Source organism: Haliotis cracherodii, unplaced genomic scaffold, assembly GCF_022045235.1.
Source record: "Haliotis cracherodii isolate W230 unplaced genomic scaffold, xgHalCrac1.p SCAF_11, whole genome shotgun sequence".
NCBI lineage: Eukaryota > Metazoa > Mollusca > Gastropoda > Lepetellida > Haliotidae > Haliotis > Haliotis cracherodii.
This window is the reverse complement of record NW_027266266.1, coordinates 3,223,028-3,249,908: the sequence shown is the minus strand read 5'-3', so window position 1 is coordinate 3,249,908 and position 26,881 is coordinate 3,223,028. Positions and strand designations below refer to the sequence as shown.

General features: G+C 42.6%; 3 protein-coding genes across 3 annotated transcripts; 2 read left to right on the top strand and 1 right to left on the bottom strand.

Moving 5' to 3' along the window:
* The first annotated feature begins 1,633 nt into the window (after positions 1-1,633).
* LOC139455237 (uncharacterized) lies at positions 1,634-6,344 on the top strand. Its single transcript, XM_071236783.1, has 6 exons — positions 1,634-1,729; positions 2,474-2,627; positions 2,777-2,893; positions 4,050-4,208; positions 5,346-5,462; positions 6,300-6,344. Exons 1-6 carry the CDS (start codon positions 1,706-1,708, stop codon positions 6,311-6,313), a joined length of 585 nt encoding a protein of 194 aa, XP_071092884.1. The 5' UTR covers positions 1,634-1,705; the 3' UTR covers positions 6,314-6,344.
* A 2,052-nt stretch (positions 6,345-8,396) lies between these two features.
* LOC139455236 (uncharacterized) lies at positions 8,397-14,248 on the bottom strand. Its single transcript, XM_071236782.1, has 6 exons — positions 14,204-14,248; positions 12,952-13,057; positions 11,017-11,157; positions 10,136-10,240; positions 9,521-9,634; positions 8,397-8,441 (listed from the first exon to the last, which is right to left on the bottom strand). The coding sequence occupies exons 1-6, from the start codon at positions 14,246-14,248 to the stop codon at positions 8,422-8,424; spliced, it is 531 nt and encodes a 176-aa protein (XP_071092883.1). The 3' UTR covers positions 8,397-8,421.
* A 3,241-nt stretch (positions 14,249-17,489) lies between these two features.
* LOC139455235 (U1-hexatoxin-Iw1c-like) lies at positions 17,490-26,703 on the top strand. The gene is made up of 4 exons (XM_071236781.1): positions 17,490-17,570; positions 19,238-19,388; positions 22,127-22,243; positions 26,521-26,703. The coding sequence occupies exons 1-4, from the start codon at positions 17,511-17,513 to the stop codon at positions 26,631-26,633; spliced, it is 441 nt and encodes a 146-aa protein (XP_071092882.1). The 5' UTR covers positions 17,490-17,510; the 3' UTR covers positions 26,634-26,703.
* The last annotated feature ends 178 nt before the right edge of the window (positions 26,704-26,881 follow it).

Here is a 26,881-nt window from a genome sequence, read left to right as displayed (position 1 = left end):
AAGCTTGACCCCATTGAGGACAGAACGATGTCCTAGAAACTCCCAGGACTCAAGCTTGACCCCATTGGGGACAGAACGATGTCCCAGAAACTCTCAGGACTAAAGCTTGACCCCAGTGTGGGGCAGAACCGATGTCCTAGAAACTCTCAGGACTCAAGCTTGACTCCATTGAGGACAGAACGATGTCCTAGAAACTCTCAGGACTCAAGCTTGACCCCATTGAGGACAGAACGATGTCCTAGAAACTCTCAGGACTAAAGCTTGACCCCAGTGTGGGACAGAACCGATGTCCTAGAAACTCTCAGGACTCAAGCTTGACCCCATTGAGGACAGAACGATGTCCTAGAAACTCTCAGGAGTCAAGCTTGACCCCAGTGTGGGACAGAACGATGTCCTAGAAACTCTCAGGACTCAAGCTTGACCCCAGTGTGGAGCAGAACGATGTCCTAGAAACTCTCAGGACTCAAGCTTGACCCCAGTGTGGAGCAGAACGATGTCCTAGAAACTCTCAGGACTCAAGCTTGACCCCAGTGTGGAACAGAACGATGTCCTAGAAACTCTCAGGACTCAAGCTTGACCCCAGTGTGGAGCAGACCGATGTCCTAGAAACTCTCAGGACTCAGGCTTGACCCCAGCGTGGGACAGAACCGATGTCCTAGAAACTCCCAGGAGTCAAGCTTGACCCCAGTGTGGAGCAGAACGATGTCCTAGAAACTCTCAGGACTCAAGCTTGACCCCAGTGTGGAGCAGAACGATGTCCCAGAAACTCTCAGGACTCAAGCTTGACCCCAGTGTGGAGCAGAACGATGTCCTAGAAACTCTCAGGACTCAAGCTTGACCCCAGTGTGGGACAGAACGATGTCCTAGAAACTCTCAGGAATCAAGCTTGACCCCAGTGTGGAGCAGAACGATGTCCTAGAAACTCTCAGGACTCAAGCTTGACCCCAGTGTGGGACAGAACCGATGTCCCAGAAACTCTCAGGACTCAAGCTTGACCCCAGTGTGGGACAGAACCGATGTCCTAGAAACTCTCAGGACTCAAGCTTGACCCCATTGGGGACAGAACGATGTCCTAGAAACTCTTAGGAGTCAAGCTTGACCCCAGTGTGGAGCAGAACCGATGTCCTAGAAACTCTCAGGACTCAAGCTTGACCCCAGTGTGGAGCAGAACGATGACCCAGAAACTCTCAGGACTCAAGCTTGACCCCAGTGTGGAGCAGAACGATGTCCTAGAAACTCTCAGGACTCAAGCTTGACCCCAGTGTGGGACAGAACTGATGTCCTAGAAACTCCCAGGACCAAGCTTCGCCCCTGGTCACCCATCCACCTACTCGCCTCCACGACCTGTGACCTGTACCTGTGACCTGTACACAGGACAACGTGTAACCACGCCCACAAATCAATGTCACTAAAGTACGCATCAGTTACATCATTTGACGTTAAATTTTGGAAGTGAAATGAAATATTGGCAAAGTTTAACGTCAAATGATGTATCTTACAATACAAATATGTCAGGACGCTACACATGTTCATTTTTTTCGTTCAGCTTTATATCTTGTATCAGTGTGTCCTGGATTCCGGTCTGACGCTTGTGAGAACCGCCATGTTGACGTGTGATAAGGCCGCACCCGAGTTATCGGCCCTGATTTACAAACTGAAATAGACAATCAGGTTTCATTCATTTCATCACAACCTTTGACAAAGCATGTTACTCTTCGTTGGACTCATGGTAAATCTTAATTTTTCAATGTATTCCTTAGTGAATTATTCACAATTACATGACTTGGGGCGTCCGCCCTGAGAGCGGAAGGTCCGGGGTTCGATCCCCATTAAGGGGCTAAAACAAGGACTGGTCGCTCGGAGTCAGTATACTGTGTCTGAGTTGGGAATTCATATTAAACTGCGGCATGGTATTTCAGTGAGCTAGCACTATAAATCGGCATGCACGTCGCTATGTAAGTGCAAAAATGATGGCCTCGACGTTAAACCTCATTTCACCTCACCTCACCGCTGAAGGGGCGTCAGGTAGCCCAGTGGCTAGAGCATGTGCTCGTCATACGGAAAGCTCGGGTTCAGTTCCCATGTTTGGTACACTGTAGGAATCCGCTTAATTGGTGGACTAGTTCTTAAACGTTAATCCACCCTCACTCGCTTCACAGTCTCTAACACAAGACTGTATGTTGATCCTTGGTTTGACATAAATTAGATTAAAACAAATACCAGAATAACTATATTTGCAATTGACGTAACACTTTCAACGGAATTTCTACAAAAAGACCGCTAACATGGCTAAGGCCTTGTATCTAGGAGAATATAACCTCTACATGCAGTTAAAAATATATACTAAAATATATCGACATGGAGCCAGCACAATACCGAGAGCGGAGGCAATCTAGACTTGCCAAAGGAGACTTGAGTTGGTTAATTTCCTAATCTTGTCATGATTTTCTGACTCTTGAGTTACCTCCCGTAGATTGTGGGCGTGGCCGAGGCTGCTGTGGGCACGAGCTGTAGGTCTGAGAGCGACTGTGGGACTGATGAGTGCTGCATGGCTGTTGTCCCCATGAAGGGGAAACGAGCAACCTCGGGGCAGTGCCACCCAAAAGGGACGGAGGCCTCCAAGTCACGTGAGTAGACTCAACTGTGCCGAAATAAGTCACGAATATATATATTTTTCTGGAGCAAGAACTATGTTAAATATGTTGAAGTGATGCATTAGGAAATATACATATAAATTCCATACTCTTGATTAAACTTTCGGTTTGATTTGTTCCAGGGTGTTATGTTGAGAACCGCTTCTACGAGAATGGCGTTTACACAAATAAGTGTCCATGTGCCTCTGGACAGAAGTGCGAGTCTCTGGGATTCATGGATATGCCCATGGGAACCGTCGGTAGGAACACTCACGCCTCTTTGTCCTTGTGGCCCTCACTTGTAGTGATAAACAACTTGATAGGGGATACATCGACGTGGCACAATGCTCAGCAATACATGGGGGTGCACTGGTTAGCGCATTGTTTGTATATATATTAATATGTGAGTTGTGAGTGGTAATGTGTCAGAAGGTCACATTTGTGGGTGATACTCCAATTTATCACACTACTACTACCACTACTGTTACTACTACTACTACTACTACTACTACTACTACTACTGTTACTGCTACTACTACGTCTATTACTACTACTACGTCTACTACTACTACTACTACTACTACTACTACTGTTACTACTACTACTACTACTGTTACTACTACTACTACTGTTACTGCTACTACTACGTCTACTACTACTACGTCTACTACTACTACTACTACTACTACTACCACTACTGTTACTACTACTACTACTACTACAACTGTTACTACTACTACCACCTCGTCTTCTACTACGTCTACTACTACTACGTCAACTACTACTACCACCACTACTACTGCAACTACTCCAACTACTACTACTACTACCACTACAACTACTACCACTACTACTACCACTACCACCACTACTACTACTACTACCACTACTGCTACTACTACCTCTACTGCTACTACGACTACCACTACTTCTACTACTACTAATACTACGTCAACTACGTCAACTACTACTACCACCACTACTACTGCAACTACTACAATTACTGCTACTACCACTAGTACAACTACAACTACTACCACTACTACTACCACTACCACCACTACTACTACTGCTACTACTACTGCTACATCCACTACAACTACCACTACGACTACCACTACTACTACCACTACCACTACTGCTACTACTACTACTCAATATATTAATGATGCTCTAGATTCCCAACACAAGGGCATCCTCAAAGCGACACAAAGCGTTACCCCGGACAATGCATCAATGTACTCTAGAATGTCATTCTCAGTTCCCTGGGGAAAGTAATGTATCACAATATGGACAACACACCGAAGTTGCAACTCGATGAATCGTTTGTCCATCACATATAGATGAATAGTCAGATCTACAAATTAAATGTGACGGTTAAAATGATGAAGCAATACATTCCGTGTATTTCTACAGGCGCCTGTCGCCAGGCAACAAAGCTTGCGACCCCAACTTCCTGTCAGAGCGGCGCGGACTGTGGCCCTGACGAGTGCTGCAGATCCAGAATGAGGCCCCTTGGCCGGAGACAGCTTGGGGGTGGGGGAGTGTGCGAACCCCTCGGGACAACAGGCTCCAGTGAGTACGACACATTGTATTAACAAAAGCGAATGAGAACAGTGAGCCCTCGTTAATCCGGACGTTATGTTCCCGGTACAATTATCTACATTTACACATTTCTAGATTAACGAATCATCGGAACAGCAAGTGCAAATTATGAATTCGATAAATGTATACATCTAATTATTTAACCAGTGCAAGATTGGATTACAATTTGAAAATTTCGAGTACTGTTTCTCCGATTTATATTCGGTCCTAATGCATTGTGGAACATGGCGACAAAGATATTTCGAGATCCGTTTGTTCAGGAAATATCAAGTGTTGTGTTCACTGCAGTGTAATACCAAGTGTTGTGTTCACTGCAGTGAAATATCAAGTGTTGTGTTCACTGTAGTGTAATATCAAGTGTTGTGTTCACTGTATATGATTATATACAAAATCAACTTTTTATATTCTTGAAAGCTACGAGACCACTGTTGGAAGCTAAGGACTACACGCTGGTCAAATAAAAACACCGGTGCCTTGGAAAACGAACAGTCTAGATTGACGAGTTAAATGAGATGTTTACAGTTTATTACGAAACATTTTCAAGAAAATAACAAACGGCAAGAAGCGATATTAACTCCATAAATGACCATCTGTCATTATTTTGCCTTGTTAACATGGAACTTACTTAGAAAGAAAGTCAACAGTTTGTGTTCGGGTCAGCCACTTACGATAAAGGGAGACAATTTGCGGGGAGGTAACTCTTGTATGACAAAAGTTCCGCCAAGTGTAATGTTCAGTGAAATATCAAGTGTTATGTTCAGTGAAATATCAAGTGTTATGTTCAGTGAAATATCAAGTGTTATGTTCCGTGCAATGAAATATCAAGTGTCATGTTCACTGCAGTGAAATATCAAGTGTCATGTTCACTGCAGTGAAATATCAAGTGTTATGTTTACCTCAGTGAAATATCAAGTGTTATGTTCACTGCAGTGAAATATCAAGTGTTATGTTTACCTCAGTGAAATATCAAGTGTTATGTTTACCTCACTGAAATTTTAAGTGTTATGTTCACTTCAATGGAAATATCACTTTTCTCGTCTTCAGAAATCACAGTCTCTCACACAGAAGTATATAAATGAAAGGAAATACTTCATTGTTTTCGTCTAGGCTGCTTGGCGAGCTACCCATCAGGAAAACCTAAAGGTATGGCCTTCACCTGTCCATGCAAGACCGGCATGACCTGCTCGCCCAACGGACAGTTCGACATACCCCTGGGGGCGATGGGTACGTAAGACAGTATATGACGAATTATCATGTTGTTTAACGCCGCACTCCCCAATGTCCATGTCATGTGACGGCGGGCTGTCAATAGTCGAATCTGGACCAGACAGACTAATGATTGATATTATGAGCAACGATCCCCACCGTCGTAGCACACTGCCACTATGTCACAGAGCCTTACCCCGTCAATGTAGTCGCCTCTTACACGCAAAGTTACTGGGATCTATTCTAAACCTGAATCCCCATCAGGCGAATTATTGGACGATCTCTTCGGAACGAGTTTACACAAAATGTGAAATTATCATAGTAATATTATCACATTGTCGTTTTAGAATGTTAAGTATATTGTAGTGTATTTAAAGGGACAAACGTATATGAAATGGCGAGTTTGAAAATCAGTATAATTTAACTTCAGAGAAATGAGTTATGTTTACTGTTAGACACGTTCGGGTCGAAAACAGGCCATGGTTGACACTGTCGCCTAAAATCGCCACAATTCTTCTTCTTTTTTTAAAGTTGGGTACTTTAGACGTGTTGGGATCGGCCTCCAAGATCGTCCTGATTTTGACTTGGGTGATCCTTGGGTTACACCAATGTGGTCAACGACAATAAGATTACATTATTTGTGTTTAATAGAATGAGTGAATCTTGTTTTACACCGCAGTCAGTATATGTTCGAGTCTGGGCCGCAGAAACCAGTGTTTGATAGCATGAGCAACGATTGACATTGGAGTATGGTGACACTCAATCAGCCAGGTCATCTCTTGTGTACTCGAAATATACATCTTTTGACTTAAAACATTCACTGCTGATTTTAATATCAATCTGTTTCTTTTTCAGGTAACTGCAAGTAAATTGATCTCAACAAATAAACTTCTTTCTAAATCCACGCCTCTGCCTTGTCTATAATGGGGCTCACATTAACAAACGAGAAACCACTATTTAATGTGTGTGTATCGAGACAACGCCTCGTTATTACGCTAAGATAGCAAGGTTTTGCCTGTTAGTCAACGTGTATCGACCGTCTTCGTGACATCTTCGCGAGGCAAGGGAGTTAACTGACTATAAAAGTCCAGTTTCCACCCTTGCCGAGCTAGGCTGGTATTATGGAGTTCGAGTTTGGCTGGACTAACGAGTCTATGCATAGTCTATGCAAAATCGCGCAACGAAATCGAAATCCGGTTTGTAAACTGTCATGCAGATTTCTGTCGATTGCAGGATTTGCAAAGCATGTACACTGCTAACTCGTTGTCAGCAGATATTTTCAAACTCTTTTCATGTTTTTAATCAAGGTGCTCGCGTGATTTGATGTATTTCGCGATGTAAGACCCGTTTTATCACAATTTAGTCCTTGATTATCGAGCAGATCGTCCTGACTTGGCGCCGCCATTTTGTTTGAAGCAAATGCAAGTGATACGAGAGGTGGAATCTGTTTGCTTCTTAGGAGAGGCTTAGAAGCGACATAACTGGTAATAGCCACTGGTGGCGCTACGATCGAACCCAGGAATTCCAGCCTAGTTCGGCAAGGGTGGAAACTGGACTTTTAAAATCAGTTAACTCTCTTGCCTCGGGAAGATGCCTTCGTGATGTAGTGGATGGAGCGTCTGTTCGGAGAGAGAAAGGTCCGGGGTTCGATCCCCGGCCCCGTTCTACCAATAGATGTTAAGGAATGGTACCTAATGTTACCCTGCCTGGCACTAGGCCTTAAGCGGATAAAACAAGGACTGGTCTTCTCGGCGTCAGTATACTGTGTCTGAGTGGGGTATTCATGATAAACTGCAGCATGGTATCTCAGTGGGCTAGCACTATGAAACCGGCACTAGTACAAACAGACTGACGCACACACAGACACACATACACACGTGCAAGGTGATGTTAAACCCCATTTCACCTCCACTGGACTCACTCTACGGCATGGGCAGAGAAAATAAATGAAATGCTCATGTAGAACATGCACCCATGTGGTGTATTTCCGTCTTCTCGGGATCTTGGGTCTCCTTTCACGTCTTTAATGAAATTGCCAATGTTTGAAAATACGATATGAGAGCTGAGGTACGTATTATTTTCGAGACGTTGTGGACATTCCATATGATGAACATACACCCTCGTTGAATTAAACAACAAACTCTATATGTTAATAACCTACAGTGGCTGAAAAAATCCAAGTTTAACTATACCAAGGCTGAACCAAACACACAACCAGACAGCATGTTCCTGCAGGCGTGATTATAGGTATTCTCTCATGGCGACTATGGACAAAGTTCGCTACCGCGCTGTCATCCAGTATCTGCCACCGTTAGAGGTGGGGAGCGGGGTACAAGAGTGGAGGTGAGAGACTGGAAGATGGTCCAAGAGCTGGATGACTTTCAACTGCCACCACGAAGGCAAATGTTGATAAAATACATATTTTCTCAGAAAGTCCACTTCTCGAAATGGAACTTGGCACTGCACCTCTCCTTTTGGTATAGAAATCGTACCCCCAATTGGAAAATAATCCATAAAGTATTTTTTAAGTTATACGTCGCACAAATTTAAAGTTAATATATATTCTAAGTTCAAAACATGAAAATCATATATTTTCAGAAAACCCGCATATCAAAATTTAACTTTGCGCTTCATCTCTTCTGTTAGTATGGAAACTGTTCCCTAAATCTGAAAATAATCCATGAAGTAGTTTTCTAGTTATAGGTCGCTCAAGTGTTTCAGTGAAAAGATTCGAAGAAAAAACATAAAATATAGCTGTATATTTTCAGAAAATCCAAATATTGAAAACAAACTTAGCACATCACCAAAATTAACAATTGCTAGATATGCATGTGGTCCTTGCTGGGTTGTGTGCCGTAGGTGGAAATATGTTACATTCATGATGCCATAGCCGTAAATTAATAACAGACAAACAAGAGACAAGTGTGATGTGCATGATTTATTACAGGATGGGGTGTATAATGGTCGACAACAGTCTCTATGTGGGGCACCTTCCATCTGAAAATAAAATAAAAAAACATTAGGAAAGTAATCAAGCTTGAAGTGAACATCGATTGTTCCATACACAAGAGAGGGTGAACTCCCAAGTTTCGTGTATATGGACACATTTGGACCCTTGTGTTTGTGTACATATATAGACATTATCACACGAGCATGTGTGTCATACTGATATAACAAAACGAGTGTCAAAATCATGTATTTCTCGAGCGAGAGCTAGGGTATAGTTGATTTAGTATGACGCACATGCGAGTGTAATAATTTCTTTAGTACCCATTATTTCTGAATCCTTTTGAGCTCCCCTAAAGAAAAATGAACTAATGACGACCGCCGTTTAACAAAACCACAACTGTCGAATGTCCAATAACGGCGTTTGTGATCAGTGAATTTTTCCTAAGGGGAGCTCAAAAGGATAAAGAAATAATGGGTAATTTCGTAAATTCAGTATGACACACATGCTCTTGTAATAATCTCTATGTATTTACAAAGGTATGCAAAAGTGCTCATTAAAAGGTTTAACGTACATACGTATAATTACTAATTATTTAAATTTCAGGCGGTAGTGTAAAGGTATATTTCCACGTATGCATGTTTGTTTTAACTTTTGTAATATAAACGCAAAGTATTTCTGCAAAGTATTTCGATGTAGATTCTTACACCGTTAAACGCAAAGTATTTCTGCATACGTGATAATATACAAGGTAGTTACCATTAGAGAAGGATATTTACTGTAAAGAGTATTCTTCGTGTATACGGTGTGTGGTCTCCTGTAGTGATGTTTATCTAGTACATGTAGTATATCTTGTATATCTGGTGTATATCTAGTACATGTAGTATATCTTGTATATCTGGTTTATATCTGGTGTATATCTAGTACATGTAGTATATCTTGTATATCTGGTTTATATCTGGTGTATATCTAGTACATGTAGTATATCTTGTATATCTGGTTTATATCTGGTGTATATCTAGTACATGTAGTATATCTTGTATATCTTGTATATCTTGTATATCTGGTGTATATCTAGTACATGTAGTATATCTTGTATATCTTGTATATCTGGTGTATATCTACTCACAAGTGCCGGAGGGCGTGGTACAGACGGAATGGTCGCCAAATGCGGTACAACACTTCTTCTTGGGGCAATCACTGTGAGAGCGACATCCGTGAGTCAATGGAGACACGCACGTTCCTGAAATAATGCATGACATCAACAGGTTATGCATCTGTTATAATATATGTCTGTCTGTCTGATAACATATGTATACTTGTATAAAAATTCAATATTCAGTGTTCCATAATCAATTATGAATGTTCCATGGGCATTCTAGAAGTTGATGAGTAAATAAGTAAAATAAGTTTATGATAACAACTTCTTGTTTATTGCATACAGCGACGTTTTCGATGTAGATTCTTACACCGTTATCAATCTGGCGTGACTACAACCAGGTAATGTTTGTTTGTTTGTTTGTTTGGTTGTTGCACTCAGTAATATTCCAGCTATATGACAGCGGTCTGTAAATAATCGAATTTGGATAAGACAATCCAGTGATTGACATCATGAGCAAACGGGGATACGATGGCATGCATCAACCAAGTCAGCGAGCCTGACCACCCGATCCCGTTAGTCGCCTCTACGACAACAATGACTAAGCAATGAGGGGTGTACATTCATATCTTGTCTGCTACTGACCTTCATTTGAGTTGGGTGTGTCAGGGCGCTGTTTGCACGTGAAGCCCACTTCGCAAGAACACATGGCGACGAGGGGGTTGTTGGGGTTCGAGGTCAAGCTGCAATCTGAAATAAACATCATGTAGCAGTTAATTCAACTGAATGCACATCAAGTTATCATTTACCTCATCAGTTGTAAAATAAATGTGAGCGTGAATAGTTAAAGAACGTTTGAAGATTGGATTCGTGGCTTGGAAACCATAATATGGAAAAATGATATTTTTTCTCAGTCAAATATAGTGAGTGAGTGAGTGAGTTGGCTTTAACGTCGCTTTGAACAGTATTCCAACGGCGTGTCAGCTTAATGTGGGAGGACATCCGGAGGTGATGCAGGTCTCAGACGTTTACCACTTCGGTGAAACCCACGAGCACGGGTATGGTCCTGACAAACTTAAAGTTATTGTCAAACCGAACCGGGATTCGAACCCACGATTCTAGGATTCTGGCATGCCCAAGGGAAGCAACTCTGCACAATGCCGTTCCCAGTGAAATCGTTCAGTTTAACGTGGCATGTTCTTTGATTGCATATAATCGTTAACAGTAACCGTCTGGATTGCAGGATTTCCGGATAAACGGGGTCCGAATTAACGAGGTTTCGTTCTATTTGAAACCACGGGATAAATCGATGTCGACATGAAATATCGTCTTAATATCGTCAGTAATATATCCCCGATGTGATTAACGTTAAAAACACCATTTTCGGCATTCATTTGATTGACGGAGACATTGGATTTTGTCGGACCACCCGATCCCGTTAGTCGCCAAGCATAGTCGCCTTTAACGGCAAGTATAGGTTGCTGAAGACCTATTCTACCCCGGATGTTCACGGGTCCTCAACTTACTGCTTTTCTCGAGGCCGTGAGGTGCGCACACTCCTGTCACACTTCCTGGAGAAGTCTCCTTACAGCATTCGTGAGCTCCACACTGCGCCTGGCTTGTGCAGGGTTTAGGTGGGCTATTGCAGTACTGTGTGAAGAGTTGCCCTGAAACAAACGTTAACATTCATTAATCATTTAGCAAAGTTACGAACAAGGGATGACGCCATCTTACTTATTTCCCACAATGCTTTGATATGACGTCACGTGGGAATGGACCCTTGCGCAAACAATGATTATTGTGACATGAGCTAGCCACAGCATGAAACTGAAATGATATTACTGGGTAAGAACTATTAAAATTAAGTGCACCGATATCCTTCATCCTGTGCATCAGTGAGTGAGTGAGTGGGTGAGTATGGTTTTACGCCGCTTTTAGCAATATTCCAGCAATATCACGGCGGGGGACACCAGAAATGGGCTTCACACATTGTACCCATGTCGGGAATCGAACCCGGGTTTTCGGCGTGACGAGCGAACGCTTTAACCACTAGGCTACCCGACCGCCCCTTAAAGTGCATCAGATATCCTTTAGATCCAACATTTGGAGTCGTTCAGGTGAGAACTGATCTTAAGGCCTGGCGTTTGTCAAACAGGCGTTTTGAATACCTGTATACCTGTCCGCCATGCCCATGAAGCAGCCTGTACTCCAAACTGTCTGGGGCGGCCGGGTAGCCCAGTGGTTAAAGCGTTCGCTCGTCACGCCGAAGTCCCGGGTTCGATTCCCAACATGGATACAATATGTGAAGCCAATTTCTGGTGTCCCCCGCCGTGATATTGCTGGAATATTGCTAAAAGCGGCGTAAAACCATACTCACTCATACTGTCTGGTACATGACACATGCTGCCAGTATGTCCTCGGCATTCACAGTGGATAGTAAATGGCAGCTGCCATGTGCAGCAGTTGAAACTGATGTTTCTGGTGGATTCTGTCACAGGAACATCAATAAGGACCTTCGCTACGACTGTCTGAATGACATGTCCATAGGATCGTATGACGTCCGCAGGAAAATCCGCGGGAATATGTCGTGTCTGCAGTAACACGTTAATGTTTATCAACATTATGTAATGTTCACAGCAATTGGTCTCAATCCAGGAATTGCTCGAGATGTTATGTGGCAGTTTGGTATCAATTCCGTAGATGCACCAACTGTCTTGATGACGTGACGTCACACGTGGACGACCGGCCCGTGACAAGTCATAAGTGTTGATCTGTTGTAGATGACGTCTCTAAACACTAAAAAGACTGGTAATATTTTGCGCCATTCCTGTTTGCAGCATACCCACGTTGCGTAGACGTTGCGTAGACGTTGCGTAGACGTTGATTTTCAAAAAGCTGCGTCAATGCGTAAGCGTTTTTTACGATTGAACTAGAGTGTGTTTGCGAGAACCTGGGCCCCGTTCCACAAAGTGATCTTAGCGCTACGACTATCGTAAGCCAGTATTAAAGTAGTTGTTAACCATAAAAATTGTGTCTATCTTGTCATCAGTCAACTTCTGAGTAATGCCTATCAAACAATTTATCGTAAGCCAGTGTTGAAGCATGGAAGTTACGATCACCTTAGTGCTAATATGGTTTTGTGAAACGGGTCCCTGATCCTTAAACAAATATCGTTTGCTGTTGACATTTAAAAACCACAAGCGCTCAAATTGTGCGCCGTGCATGGACATGCACGTGCAATATTGTGAATCACGAGCTTAAAGTCAAAGAGATGTCTTCACGAATATGTATTGAAAGATGCATTTTTTATTTAAGAATAAATGATCTATCTTTATTGAACTTTATAAGAAGCACAGTTTCTCATTCCGTTAGCATATATCACGAGCACGGGTGTGTTTGTAGTGTAATCAACATGTGTGGCCATCGGTCAGTGGGAAGGAACATGTTTAAGGTCTACTCACGCAAAAGACAGACTCCTGTGGATGACCGCCATCCGCCACGGAAGCAGCACTGACCACTCGTACAGTAGGTGTCCGTCACACAGCCACCGGAGCCGGCCACGCCCTGCTGGAAGTCGGAAGGGATTCATATAGACATAACATACATACATACATACATACATACATACATACATACATACATACATAGGTATAGAGTGAGTCTGGGAGGGAATTACAATGTTACGTCGCACCGGCATTACTTTAGCCATGCTTTAGTTTTTGACATTTTCGCTTCACATTTCAGCGATTCAATAGCTATTTGAAAGACATGAAAGTACATTTTCCATGTTTTTGGTTGTTTTTATACATGATTTATCACATATTTGTATGACAAATTGTGTTAATTTGCAAAAGGTTACGATAAAAGTAAGTGAAGTATCAAAATATTGAAACACAGACTCCATGTCCCTTATGGGCCACCGTAGTATCGAGTGATATCTAATAAAGCATAAATAGTATGTACCTTAAAACATCTCAAGACTAACATCACTTCAAATATCACTCCCTGTCCACATGCGACATATATACGGTTACGTCACGAACTCGGAGGCAACAACATCCATCCGGAGAGCGGAAGGTCCGGGGTTCGATCCCCGACCGCGTCATACCAAAAGACGTTAAAAGATGGTACTTGTTGTAACCCTGTCTGGCGTTCGGCATTAAGGGGCTAAAACAAGGACTGGTCGGCTCGGAGTCAGTATACTGTGTCTGAGTGGGGTACTCATGTTAAACTGCGGCATGGTATCTCAGTGAGCTAACACTATAAATCGGCATCAGTCCGGACTAGTACAAGCAGCCGCACAAACACACACACGTACATGCACGTCGCTATATAAGTGCAATAATCTTGGACGCGACGTTAAACCCAATTTCACCTCACCTCACGTTTGCAAACTAATATTTACGAGTAACCCCGACATTTACAAATATTGGCTGTATTTCCACCACGATCTGGTACCAAGAAAACATCGGTCACTCGCACTTCGCCCTGCCGGTTCATTCTACGAACAACGTGCCAGCTAAACATCACCAACAACAATACAGGAATAAAATACCATGTCTCAATTCATGCTGCATCAACAAAACGTGTACGGCATTATTGACGAATAGCATATGTTCCAACACCACACCGTTAAATGAGTATCGGCAGAAAAAAATAAAATAGATAAATTTGATCGTCTCCAGTATCAGTTTACAAAGGTTCAACACTTACAATGGCGGCAAGAGCAACGATTGAGAGGACCGCGTAAAGTTCCATGTTGTGAAGTCTGGGATTGAATGACAGTCCCGACCCCCTTCATCTATATATCTACCCCTGGTGATTGATGGATCCCCGAGGGCACCTGTCACCCAGAGCTCGCTATGTGTCACGTTATCACACATAACACTTCTCAGGGAGTTATTTCCATATCGACCTTCCCATTCGGGAATTAATTACAGTGGGCTATAGTCAATTAGCTGAGCAGGGAAGTATACGTGTTAGTCATAATTATTATTATTGATTTATTACAGTTTGAAAGGCTTTAAATTAATTATTTTAGATGACGTTTCTAATGAGTCGAAATCTAAATGAAAATATCTATGAATCAATGTTTTGTTTTCTTTTAAAATTAATCCTAAATGAAATCAATATAACGTTTCATTATTCGTTTGGTGTTAGGAATAGTTTAATAACTTTCTTTATGAACAAGACTATCACTTGCACTGACTATTAATGTCCTTGTTCTGTATTAAAGGCCATGGGAATATGACATTGGTTACGATTGAAAAAAGACAAAATGTCATTTTTGGATAGGGACGCTGTCAAATGTTCCGAAACTTAACTGACAGGCAAAAGAAAGTATATACCTCAAAATTGAATTTGACCAAACAATTAGAAACGTTGTCAAAACGCTATGAGGCTGAAAACAGTCGCCGAAACACAGCACACTGTTCCCAGTATCATATACATCGCCATGGAATAACCATTTCGTGTTTGTTACATGGTTAACCAACAACCAACATGGCTGTTTACTGTCTTTGCCCTGTAGTTTATAGGCACACTGTAACACCCGCTTATAAATATGTGTATGCATGCTATTATATATGTTTTTGGCTCTCCTTGTCACAAAAATGTTCATTTCATCGATTGACTTGACGCAATTGACATTTTTCAATTTGTGAAGCCAGAGTGTCATAGAGGCAGACTGACAGAATGTCCGATACCCTCAAGTGAAATCAAATACATACAGTAAACTACGTTTATAACGAACACGCTTATAACGAACTGACGGATATAACGAACTTATTTTTAGTCCCGACCATGTGTTGTATATATGCTGTATGTATGCTTATAACGAACTACGGTTATTACGAACTAAAATTAGTGGTCCCCTCGAGTTCGTTATAACCGTAGTCTACTGTATTTGTATTTACTTGACAATGACGGAACATGAAGACCCGTAAGAAATAAATAACGTCACGTGTTAACTGTTGACTTTGTCGTCAGCAGATGAGATAAACATGTTATTTGACAAAGAAATATTATATTCATTATACAAATTGCTACGGATCTTCATGATATTCTTTGTAAACCACACTGTCATTGAAACAGACTGAAAGTAGATCCGGCATATCGAGTTATTTCACAGTGGGATATTGGTTTTATATTTTGAGAGGAAAGCTATTTCCTCACTGCATCCACAATATATGAGAATATTTGAGTCTGGTCTAAAAATAAATTTAAACATAAACTAGATTAATATTTATAAACGTAATGTCTGTTATGCCAACATGGTGTCTGTTAATTATACCCCGAGGGACTGGAGCCTCGGGCGAGACGACACAAAGCAGAGGACAGAGAACAAAAAGCACATTGCAACATAAAATAAAACGACGAAAATGTGTTAAGTTCGCCATTCATTTACACATGCAGGTCGATGACGTCATCATATTTTTAATGATACCTGAGACCATTAAAGGTTCGTCTTAACCTGTCATCTTGTTTACGTCAAGCTCATACACCTGTCAATCAAACGAGGTTGCCCCGGGCAACTGACAGTGACGCATGCTCTCGTATGAATATTGTATTACATCTTCACAAGAAAGGATGGGTTTTATACCGTGCAAACATCCGCTTCTGCATCATATGTTGGAAGTTTAGATTTAACATTTTTTAACGACCTTGTTGACACTTCGTATTTCTAGATAACAAAAAATTAAGTACGCTCCAAACTTGTGATTTAACAATAAATGTGGTTATCACTTCCGGGTTAAAGCTCATTCTATCAATGATAAGTTATTTCCGGAGCGGTTCATGTGCCCGATACAAGACGACCAAACAACTATGTGTTCAGGAAACGAAGAGCGTGTGCGAACTCTGAGACGTGTATCGAGTATTTGAAGTATCCAGCCATCGCAATCGTTTACAGCCTGATCCAAAGTCAGAAGTTGACATCGATGTCACACAAGACGTAGACATTTAAATGCTAAAATACCAATGGTATCCATTCAGAACGCTTGCAGAACTGTCTGTCTATTAGGCTGTATGTATTTCATTGCATTTCAAAACATTATCAATAACGCCATGTTAAGCCTGATTAAATCTGTCGTTGATAATCTAGTTGTTTTACTGTCCTTTGTTGACACATTTTTATATAATCAAACTGTATTTATTATTTTTGCACAAATTGGTCTCGTCACGATATGGCTGAAATATTGCCGATGTGACGTTAAATCTTAACTCACTCACTCACTCACTCACTCGGCAAGGGTACCAGATGGACTGCACGTGCACATTGCACACGTGTTCGGTGTGACGCTTTATCAATTGGGCAACACCCCTGCCCTGTTAAAAAATAATACAAATACTGTTTAAACAATGCTGCTTTGTAATTAAAGAAATCTTTCTGTGTTGAACTAAGCAAAATAAGCGTGTGTGTGTGCGGAATAATCCGATCTGCAATCTGCAAACAGGCTTGTGTTTTTTGAAAGAATAAATAACTAAATTTACATAAAGAAATTGAAAGTGATTCTGTGGCATTTGATTGGTTAACAAAGCAATGGGTTTTTTTGCACACAGAAAAATTAGGCCACGTCCACTAACGGACTACTGTTTCCTGATTGGCTGATAATAGAATGGGCGGGGCTTGTGTTGGACTATTGCACTGAATATTGTCGACAGTTTATTGTGTTAAAGAATAAATAACCAGTCTATGAAGTTATTATTGTTGACGTATTTATTTATATGAATTGACGCGGATTTATGCAGTATGCACACCTTTTTTCACGTTTCTATCTCAATATAAAACGCAAAAAAATATTTACGTCAATTCTTTTGTATATAAGCACACATTTATTATTTATTTGTTTTCCCGAAATCTACTGACGACCAAAATGAATATTATGAATGAATAACCGAAGCAGGAGTGTACGCCCAGGAGACCGTTCCTTGGTCGCGACCCCCTGACCCAGTTCCAATGTCTACACTCAAGACAGTTGTTATCAGAAGTGACGTCACACATGACATAAGTGCATGCATTATGCCACGCACGGGAAGGATAAACATCGCCATGTTGATGTTTGTTGTTCTCGCCTTGGCGGTAAGTTGAAGGAACAGCACCAGTTAATTATAAAACAAGAACTACATAACGTTACAAAAATGTAACGAAGAATGTCTTAAGATTCTTTCATTTTTTCATTTTTCAGGATTTTGAAAGTGTGAATGTACATTTAAATATATCATCTGCATGATGGGGTCTCGTACTAAATCGAATCCGAACTAGAGAAACTAGTGGTTGATAACATGAGCAACTATTTTCCCTTCCGCCCAAACCTTACGTACTGCATTTGCCCTGAAGTAACCATGTCGGGATTTTCCACGGGTTCTGAATCTCCTATCTCACTGGGGCTCCATTTCAATTTATATGGAGTTGTTTGTTTCTATCAAAATTACAAATTTTCAGAGACTAAGCGTAGTCTACTCTAACCCCATTACCGCCAGATTCCACCGCAATAAAGTTCGTAGGACAATGATAGTCAAAGATAATGATAAGCAAGTGTTTGCTCAACTGACAATCGTTATAATGTTTGATTTGAAAACTAAAGTTTATAGAAACACTCAAAATATTAATATAAGGTGTCACGTCTGCAGCTGGGTGCACGTGGTTTGTGTCACATGGGAGTCACGTACGCGAAATTCCGATATGGAATCCGAGATGACGTATCCGACATGACCTGTGAAATTGTAGCCTTGCTCCAAGTCTGTACTGAATGACAAGCCCACGGATGTACAGTAATTCTATCCTTACAATAGGCAAGTCTAGATAACGGACAGTATCTACGGACGCCAGGCTCTAATAGAGACAAATGTGTTCTTATTATTTATATAATCTAGAAATTTAGATGTAAAATAATAATTTTTGTCTTAGACACTTGTGCAAGTCTAGTGGGATTGGTGAGTACAGACACACCACCACTGATATCTTTGATGCTGGCATCTCTCCGTTTAACTTAAACAACAAAATCCCGCTGTATCAAGCCTTCATTCTACCATGAATGTGGAAAATACTCGATTCTGATTGGTCAATCTGAGGTTTCAAATCACAATAATTCAGCCCGGTTATATTTACAGGTAACCTAGCTGTACCTTGAAAACACACTGTTTATCTCCATATTAACTAATAGTTACATCAATCCCAAATGATTTATTATATTTTTAATGTTTCTTTAGTTTAATAATATCATTAACAAGGGTTGTACAGAACGGCCACAGAACAGAGTTAGTGACAGGTGATTATAACTGGTTTAAAACTTCCCAATGTTCCATGATGCTTATGTCTCGCTATGTTATGTAAGAATGGTGTTAGTACTGCCGGAGTTAATGACACGTGGGTGGATGAAGGCTTACTGGCACATTATTGTACTTATAGGTCTGCCTATCAGCTTGATGTGGGAGGATAGTCTAAAGTGAAGCAAGTATTAGACGTTTTCCACTTGAGTGAAACCAGTGAGAACGGGGAGATGCTGACAAACTCAGGACTATGATCGGGGCACATCTGAGATTCGAACCCAAGACATGTTCACAACGAATTGCGATGACTTGGTCGATTGGGCCACGCAGGCCTCCAAAACCATTAGTACAGACGCAGCTTTAGACACCAGACACTGGATGTCGGTTTAGACCGAGATTAGCGTAGTCCAGATACTAATGAATGGTTTTCCTCGTCATATAGCTCATCCATCACTGACTCATCGTGTTCTTCATCAGGTTGGGGCGAATAGCCAGAGCCAGTGTGACGTATATGGCAAGTGTCCGGCAGGCCAGTGTTGTGTGGTCATCAGCACAAGGCGATCAGCTGGGGTGGACATCAGAGCCCTGTCCCGAGGGGTATGCCAGCAGATTGGCGTCAACGGATCCAGTACGTATTGCAACTTGTGTGCGCCCTGTGGTGATTCCGCGTCAATATGTACCCAGTATCTAGGATGATTGTGTGTCTAGGATGATTGTGTGTCTAGGATGATTGTGTGTCTATAGGATGATTGTGTGTCTAGGATGATTGTAAGTCTAGGATGGCCGTTTGTCTAGGATGGTTGTGTGTCTAGGATTATTGTGTGTCTAGGATGATTGTGTGTCTAGGATGATTGTGTGTCTATAATGGTCGTGTGTCCATGGTGATTGTGTCTCTAGGATGATTGTGTATCTAGGATTGTAGTGCCTCTAGGGTGATGGTATGTCTAGGATAGTAGTGTGTCTAGGATGATTGTGTGTCTAGGATGGTTGTGTCTAGGATAGTAGTGTGTCTAGGATGATTGTGTGTCTAGGATGGTCATGTGTCTAGGATGGTTGTCGTGTGTCTATGATGGTTGTGTCTCTAGGATGATTGTGTGTCTAGGATAGTAGTGTCTCTAGGATGATTGTGTGTCTAGGATGGTCGTGTGTCTAGGATGGTTGTGTCTCTAGGATGATTATGTGTCTAGGATAGTAGTGTCTCTAGGGTGATTGTATGTCTAGGATAGTAGTGTGTCTAGGATGATTGTGTGTCTAGGATGGTTGTGTCTAGGATGACCGTGTGTCTAGGATGGTTGTGCCGCTAGGATGGTCATGTGTTAGGATGGTTGTGTGTGTCTATGATGGTTGTGTGTCTATGATGGTTGTGTGTCTAGGATGATTGTGTCTCTAGGCTGGTTGTGTCTCTAGGATTGTCATGTGTCTAGGATGGTTGTGTGTGTCTATGATGGTTGTGTGTCTAGGATGGTTGTGTGTCTAGGATGATTGTGTCTCTAGGCTGGTTGTGTCTCTAGGATGGTCATGTGTCTAGGATGGTTGTGTGTGTCTAGGATGGTTGTGTGTCTAGGATGGTTGTGTGTCTAGGATGGCCGTGTGTCTAGGATGGTTGTATATCTAGGATAGTAGTGTGGCTATGATGGTTGTGTGTCTAGGATGGTTGTGTCTCTAGGATGGTCCTGTGTCTAGGATGGTTGTGTGTCTAGGATGATTGTGTGTCTAGGATGATTGTGTGTTGGATGGTCGTGCGTCTAGAATGGTTGTGTGTCTAGGATAGTCGTGTGTCTAGGATGGTCTTGTGTCTAGGATGGTTGTGTGTCTAGGATGATTGTGTGTCTAGGATGGACATGTGTCTTGGATGGTTGTGTGTGTCTATGATGGTTGTGTGTCTAGGACGGTTGCGTGTCTAGGATGGCCGTGCGTCTAGGATGGTTGTATATCTAGGATAGTAGTGTGTCTAGGATGTTGTGTGTCTAGGATGGTCATGTGTCTAGGATGGTTGTGTGTCTAGGATGATTGTGTGTCTAGGATGGCCGTGTGTCTAGGATGGTTGTATATATAGGATAGTAGTGTGGCTAGGGTGATTGTATGTCTATGATGGTTGTGTCTCTAGGATGGTCATGTGTCTAGGATGGTTGTGTGTCTAGGATGATTGTGTGTCTAGGATGATTGTGTGTCTAGGATGGACGTGTGTCTAGGATCGTTGTATATATAGGATAGTAGTGTGGCTAGGATGATTGTATGTATATGATGGTTGTGTCTCTAGGATGGTCATGTGTCTAGGATGGTTGTGTGTCTAGGATGATTGTGTGTCTAGGATGATTGTGTGTTGGATGGTCGTGCGTCTAGGATGGTCGAGTGTCTAGGATGGTTGTGTGTCTAGGATGGTCGTGTGTCTAGGATGGTCATGTGTCTAGGATGGTCATGTGTCTAGGATGGTCGTGTGTCTAGGATGGTTGTGTATCTAGGATGGGTGTGTGTCTAGGATGGTCGTGTATCTAGGATGGTCATGTGTCTAGGATGGTCATGTGTCTAGGATGGTCGTGTGTCTAAGATGGTCGATCGTGTGTCTAGGATGGTTGTGTGTCTAGGATGATTGTGTGTCTAGGATGGTTGTGTGTCTAGGATGGTTGTGTGTCTAGGATGGTCGTGTGTCTAGAATGGTCGTGCGTCCAGGATGGTCGTGTGTCTAGGGTGGTCGTGTGTCTAGGATGAACGTGTGTCTATATACCTTTCCGGGGACATTGTCATGTTTCTGTTCTAAATAAATCCATTACCATCACATCCAACCGTTTTGGCTTCACAATGACCAAGTGCTTAGAGAAAGGGATTCCCAAAACTCTGCATTAAAGGTGTGTCTAGGATGATTGTGTCTAGGATGGTCGTGTGTCTAGGATGGTTGTGTGTCTAGGGCGGTAATGACAGCAATATCTTACATAATAGCTTACTTTCAAAATTACATGCATATATATATATATATATATATGTAGCTTAGTACCAGAGTCTTGCTGCAACCACTACATCAGTGCTTCTGACCACAAGTGCGCATCGACTGGGCACGCGTCTATATACAGGAATAGTCTTTTCATGTTGAAAAGACAAGGTATGATGAGGGCGCCGGCACAGTTTGGTCCATCGGTCATTTACACATGACTGAAACGTGACAGTGCTAAAATGAACAAACACTAATTCATACAAACACGCCCTTTAGCTTTCTTAATGATTTCTTTTTGTCAATTGTGCACAACACTTGGTCCAAAATGGGCCTTTATCATACCTTTAGACAGCCTGTTGACTGTCGGTTTAGGCTTATAGTTCTGCAGGTGAGCTACGGAGCCTATGTTTACACTGCTGTGTTCCTGCACTCTTCAGACTGTTTCATGGCGCCCGGGATCCGGCCTGACGGGAAGTACAACTTCCGGTGTCCCTGCGGGGACGACCTCCACTGTGTCTGGAATGGGTTCTTCAGTTCCAAAGGAGGAAGTACTGGTAATATCTGATAATCAGCTCTGTTTGTTTGTTTGTTGTTTAACGCCGCACTCAGCAATATTCCAGCTAAATGACGGCGGTCTGTAAATAATCGAGTCTGGACCAGACAATCCTGTGATTGACATCATGAACATCGATCCACGCAATTGGGATCGATGTTATGCATCAACCAAGTCAGCCAGCCAGCCTGACCACCCGATCCCGTTAGTCGCCTCTTACGAAAACATAGTCGCCTTTTACGGCAAGTATGGGTTGCTGACGACCTATTCTACCCCGGATCTTCACGGGTCTTAAGTATACTGGTGCATATTGGTGATACTACCAAGTACTGCGTGCTGGTCATATCGGTGCATGTGTGTCGAGGGGGTCAAGTCGTACTATAATGTTATGACCTCAGCTGTGAAATGTATCAGTCCGTCTACTGAAATACGGCGTCTTCCCTGTAACTGAACATCTGCTTGATGGAAATTACCATTACGGGGTCGAACCGTCCCCGTGGTTCAGTGGACAGAGCGTCTGTCCGGAGAGCGGCAGGTGGGTGGGTCGACCTCCTGGCCGCGTCAAACCGAAAGATGTAGGATCCAGGAAGGCCACTGTGTCTGGCTCGTCTAATAATCACAGCCTCCGTGGTCTAGTGGATAGAGCATCCGCCCGGAGACCGGTGGTTCGATCCCGACCGTGGCATACCATATGACATAAAAACATGATACTCGTTGTTACCCTGCCTGGCGCTCAGCATCAAAGGGCTCAAACAAGGACTGGTCGGCTCGGAGTCAGTATACTGTGTCTGAGTGGGGTATCCATGTTAAACCGAGGCATGGTATCATAACATGCCAGCACTATAAAGTCCTCGTCACTTGCAATAGAATCACGAATTATCTGGATAAATAATTAACGAAGATAGCTGCATGTATGCTAGTTATTATTCAATGTAAACGAGCAATTCCGGCGATAAGAAATATTATTTACAGTAATGACAATTTTCAAGAAATATCCATTTTGTGGGCGATAAATATCATTTTGATCACGTGGTTACAATCCGGGAAAGGTGACTGAGAGCGGTTATATTTAGCCGTGCATGCACCTGCATTAATTTTGACAGTCGGTATTGGCTATGTCAACTATGTGTAAGGATGTTGACACCCCGCCAGCATACTTCTGATGAACTGACTGATTAAGTGTCCTATCGAATGACGAATTGCCGCTCCTTGGATACGAACCACCATATACTTTTCCGGGGGACATTGTCATGTTTCTGTTCTAAATAAATCCATTACCATCACATCCAACTGTTTTGGTTTCACAATGTCCAAGTGCTTAGAGAAAGGGATTCCCAAAACTCGGCATTAAAGGTGTCCATTGACCGTTCATTCCAAGCGCTGCTTACGTCATCATCCTTTTAGCGTGATGCTTGTTTTTCTACACGTTCGATAAACGGTAGTTATACCACTTGTGAAAAAGGATTTCGCTCAATCTCATTAAAATAAGATCTTAGTACTTGCTACCGCTAAACAAGGATCTGAGGACATCCCATTACGTGTCACGTCAGACCGACCTTGCGCGAACTTTGACCGACCAATGGAATGTCCAATCAGAAGGCAGCTTTCTCGTGCTTTACAGCACTAATTTCAAATTGGCGACTACGCTTCGAAACATATTTTGACAAATTCTCGATTACAAATTTGAAACCTGAACAAAAGAACATTCTGGAATGGATAATATATGGGCTAGATTGTATGGATTCAGTCGTTAAACCCGTAATTATCGTTCGGAATAAAGTTTTCGAGGTTGCATGATTAGAAATCACATTCCGACTGTCACTTTCATATTCTGGTAAGCGACGATCTGATTGGTCGGATGATAGGTCGTTCTTTCAGATCTTTGATTAGCGGTAGCGAGAACTAAGGTCTGCTTTTAATGAGATTGGATTTCGCTGTAACGTTCTTGAGTAACGTCGTGTGCTAGGTAGGGTGTCTTAGGGTGTCGCTGGATGGTTTCCTCTACGGCTTCCCATGTTCATGAAGGATACACCCCAGTTTGGAGCAGGTCCCAAGAACCTCATGTTTGTCGCCTGAAATGGATCAGATTATCAGATTGTGGCTTGACTGATTGCCTTTCATCGTACTACGATGGCGATTGATCGTCACTCATTGGCTTATCTGGTTAAGACTTATTTAATTACATGCCTCCGCGATGTTGGTGGAATATTGCGGACAAGGCGGTAAACAACATACACACTGCGTGTGTGTCCCATGCTCCCAATAAGTGTCTGGATAGTTGCCAAGGGAAGAATGTTTCACTCTTCTGTAAGCGCATTGCTGAGTTCCTGTAGAGCTGCCGTAAGGGCAGTGCGTCGTGAGAGGGTGATCTGAAGCTCGTTCCACACGTGTTCGATAGGGTTGAGATATGGTAGCCCGGCTGACCACTCCATGCAGACAATGTTGTCCTCCTCTAAGTAGGCATGAACGACCCTGGCACGATGAGGTTGTGCGTTATCATCCATGAGGATGAAGTCGCATACGGTGCATACATACATATTCAGAATGTCATCCCTGTAGCGCACACCTGTCATCATGCCCCGCTGTAGGACATGGAGATCGGTTCTTCCACCTCTACTGATCCCACCCCAAATCATGACTGAGCCCCCTCCATTGCGGTCATGTTCGGCTTCGTTGGAATCCTGAAATCTTTTTTTCACGCCACCCTCGGGCACGACTATCCATGCTTTCTAGACAGTATCTCGATTCATCTGTGACAAGTTCTGGAGCCTAGTCCTGGTCTGTCCAATTGACGCGGCATAAGTGCGTTCAGTTGTTGCAATCCTCAGTAGCAAATGTTGTTGTGCTCTCTGATAATGATGTGCAACGATTCTGTCACGATACATCCAAACACAGTCTTTCAAGCACCTCGTGCACATCGTGCCCATGAGTGAGTGAGTGAGTGAGGTTTTACGCCGCTTTAGCAATATTCCAGCAATATCACGGCAAGGGACACCAGAAATGGGCTTCACACATTGTACCCATGTCGGGAATCGAACCCGGGTTCGGCGTGACGAGCGAACGCTTTAACCACTAGGCTACCCGACCGCCCCTTCGTGCCCATGACTGCATGCCTCTGTCCGTTCATCTTTAAAACTGAGGTCCAACAGGAGTCACCCAATCATTGTGTACCGGCATATTTCAATCTTTATTGTTGGAGATTTAATATCAAATCTTGATCTTCAACAAACTTTGAGTAGTATATATCAATAATAGTATATATCTTAAAACTCTGAGGCTTTCCCTGTAGACATAATTGATATCAACTGTTCATTTTACAGATGCAGCCTTACAATTGGAATAATCATACTAGGGCCGCCTCCACAAAGCGAACTTGATGATCGTAATTCCTAGACTTCAACACAGACCTACAGTTGTAGCACTAAGATCGCTTTGTGGAACAGGGCCATGGACACAAAAGGTTATAGATACCATAGTTTCTGTAGATAGGAGAGTAGTTTTCTATTCATGTTGATCAAGAAAATTCCTGGGTTTCTTTACACGACATTCCTCCATCACCCATGAGTGAGTGAGTGAGTGAGGTTTTACGCCGCTTTTAGCAATATTCCAGCAATATCACGGTGGGGGACACCACATTCCTCCATTACCCATGAGTGAGTGAGTGAGTGAGTGAGTGAGTGAGGTTTTACGCCGCTTTTAGCAATATTCCAGCAATATCACGGTGGGGGGACACCAGAAATGGGCTTCACACATGGTACCTATGTTGAGAAGCAAACCCGGGTCTTCGGTGTGAACGACCGAACTCTTTAACTACTGGGCTATCCTATCGCCTCTTATCACCCATGAATACATACTGACAACATGCGTATGGTGGTGGCGTGGATCTATTTCAGTCAGGTAATGTGTATACCTCACACAAGTCAGATGGACCCTACTCCAGGCATGGACTTTGTGCGAACCCTACCATGGCTTGACTTTGAAGCAGTGTGTTGAGTTGATGCTCAGGCTGTGGCAGATGTTGCCGATGTTATCTGAGCACTCATTGGTTTCCCTCTCGCTGGAACTGGGCCGTGGCTTGAATTGTTGGTTAAGAAGAGTGGATTTATGTACTCATGGACAGTAGGGAAGGGGTGTTTTCAAATCCATGATGTGTTGACGATGGTATCTCAAGGAAATTTTGATATTCGCAACATGACTGCGTTATAAAAAGAATATCCTAATGTTGTAAAACACATGTGAAGATGGGAACATCAACCTCTGCCCAATTCTTAAATCTAGGCAACTGTCGACCCGGGAAGGCGGTTCCGATGCTGACCCCTGACCTCAACCCGACAACCAAGCAGAGCACAACCCCACCCCCTTACGCTGTCCCCACCCTCATAATCGGCTAGTGACATCCTGTATCAAGTGACATCCTGTATCGAGCAACATCCCAGTAATAAAGGTGTTTCATATTGGAAATTTAAATCATTCTTCCGCAAAGTGTTCGTGACATAAGAAGCATAAAGTGTCTTTGTTGTTTAATGCTACCCAGCAATATTCAAGCTACATGGTGGCAGCTATAAAGTAGAGGAACAAGTTTCCAAGACAGAAACACAATGCATACCATTGAACGATAATGGACACTTTGTCCTTCTGT

Coding starts and splice junctions, on each gene's coding strand:
- LOC139455237 (XM_071236783.1), top strand. CDS start 1,706: ATGTTACTCTTCGTTGGACTCATG. Junction 2,628..2,776: donor GACGGAGGCCTCCAAGTCAC/GTGAGTAGACTC, acceptor GATTTGTTCCAG/GGTGTTATGTTGAGAACCGC. Junction 4,209..5,345: donor CCTCGGGACAACAGGCTCCA/GTGAGTACGACA, acceptor GTTTTCGTCTAG/GCTGCTTGGCGAGCTACCCA.
- LOC139455235 (XM_071236781.1), top strand. CDS start 17,511: ATGCCACGCACGGGAAGGATAAACATCGCCATGTTGATGTTTGTTGTT. Junction 17,571..19,237: donor TTGTTGTTCTCGCCTTGGCG/GTAAGTTGAAGG, acceptor GTTCTTCATCAG/GTTGGGGCGAATAGCCAGAG. Junction 19,389..22,126: donor GATTGGCGTCAACGGATCCA/GTACGTATTGCA, acceptor TGCACTCTTCAG/ACTGTTTCATGGCGCCCGGG.
- LOC139455236 (XM_071236782.1), bottom strand. CDS start 14,248: ATGGAACTTTACGCGGTCCTCTCAATCGTTGCTCTTGCCGCCATT. Junction 9,635..10,135: donor CACACCCAACTCAAATGAAG/GTCAGTAGCAGA, acceptor GCATTATTTCAG/GAACGTGCGTGTCTCCATTG. Junction 8,442..9,520: donor TACCACGCCCTCCGGCACTT/GTGAGTAGATAT, acceptor TTTTATTTTCAG/ATGGAAGGTGCCCCACATAG.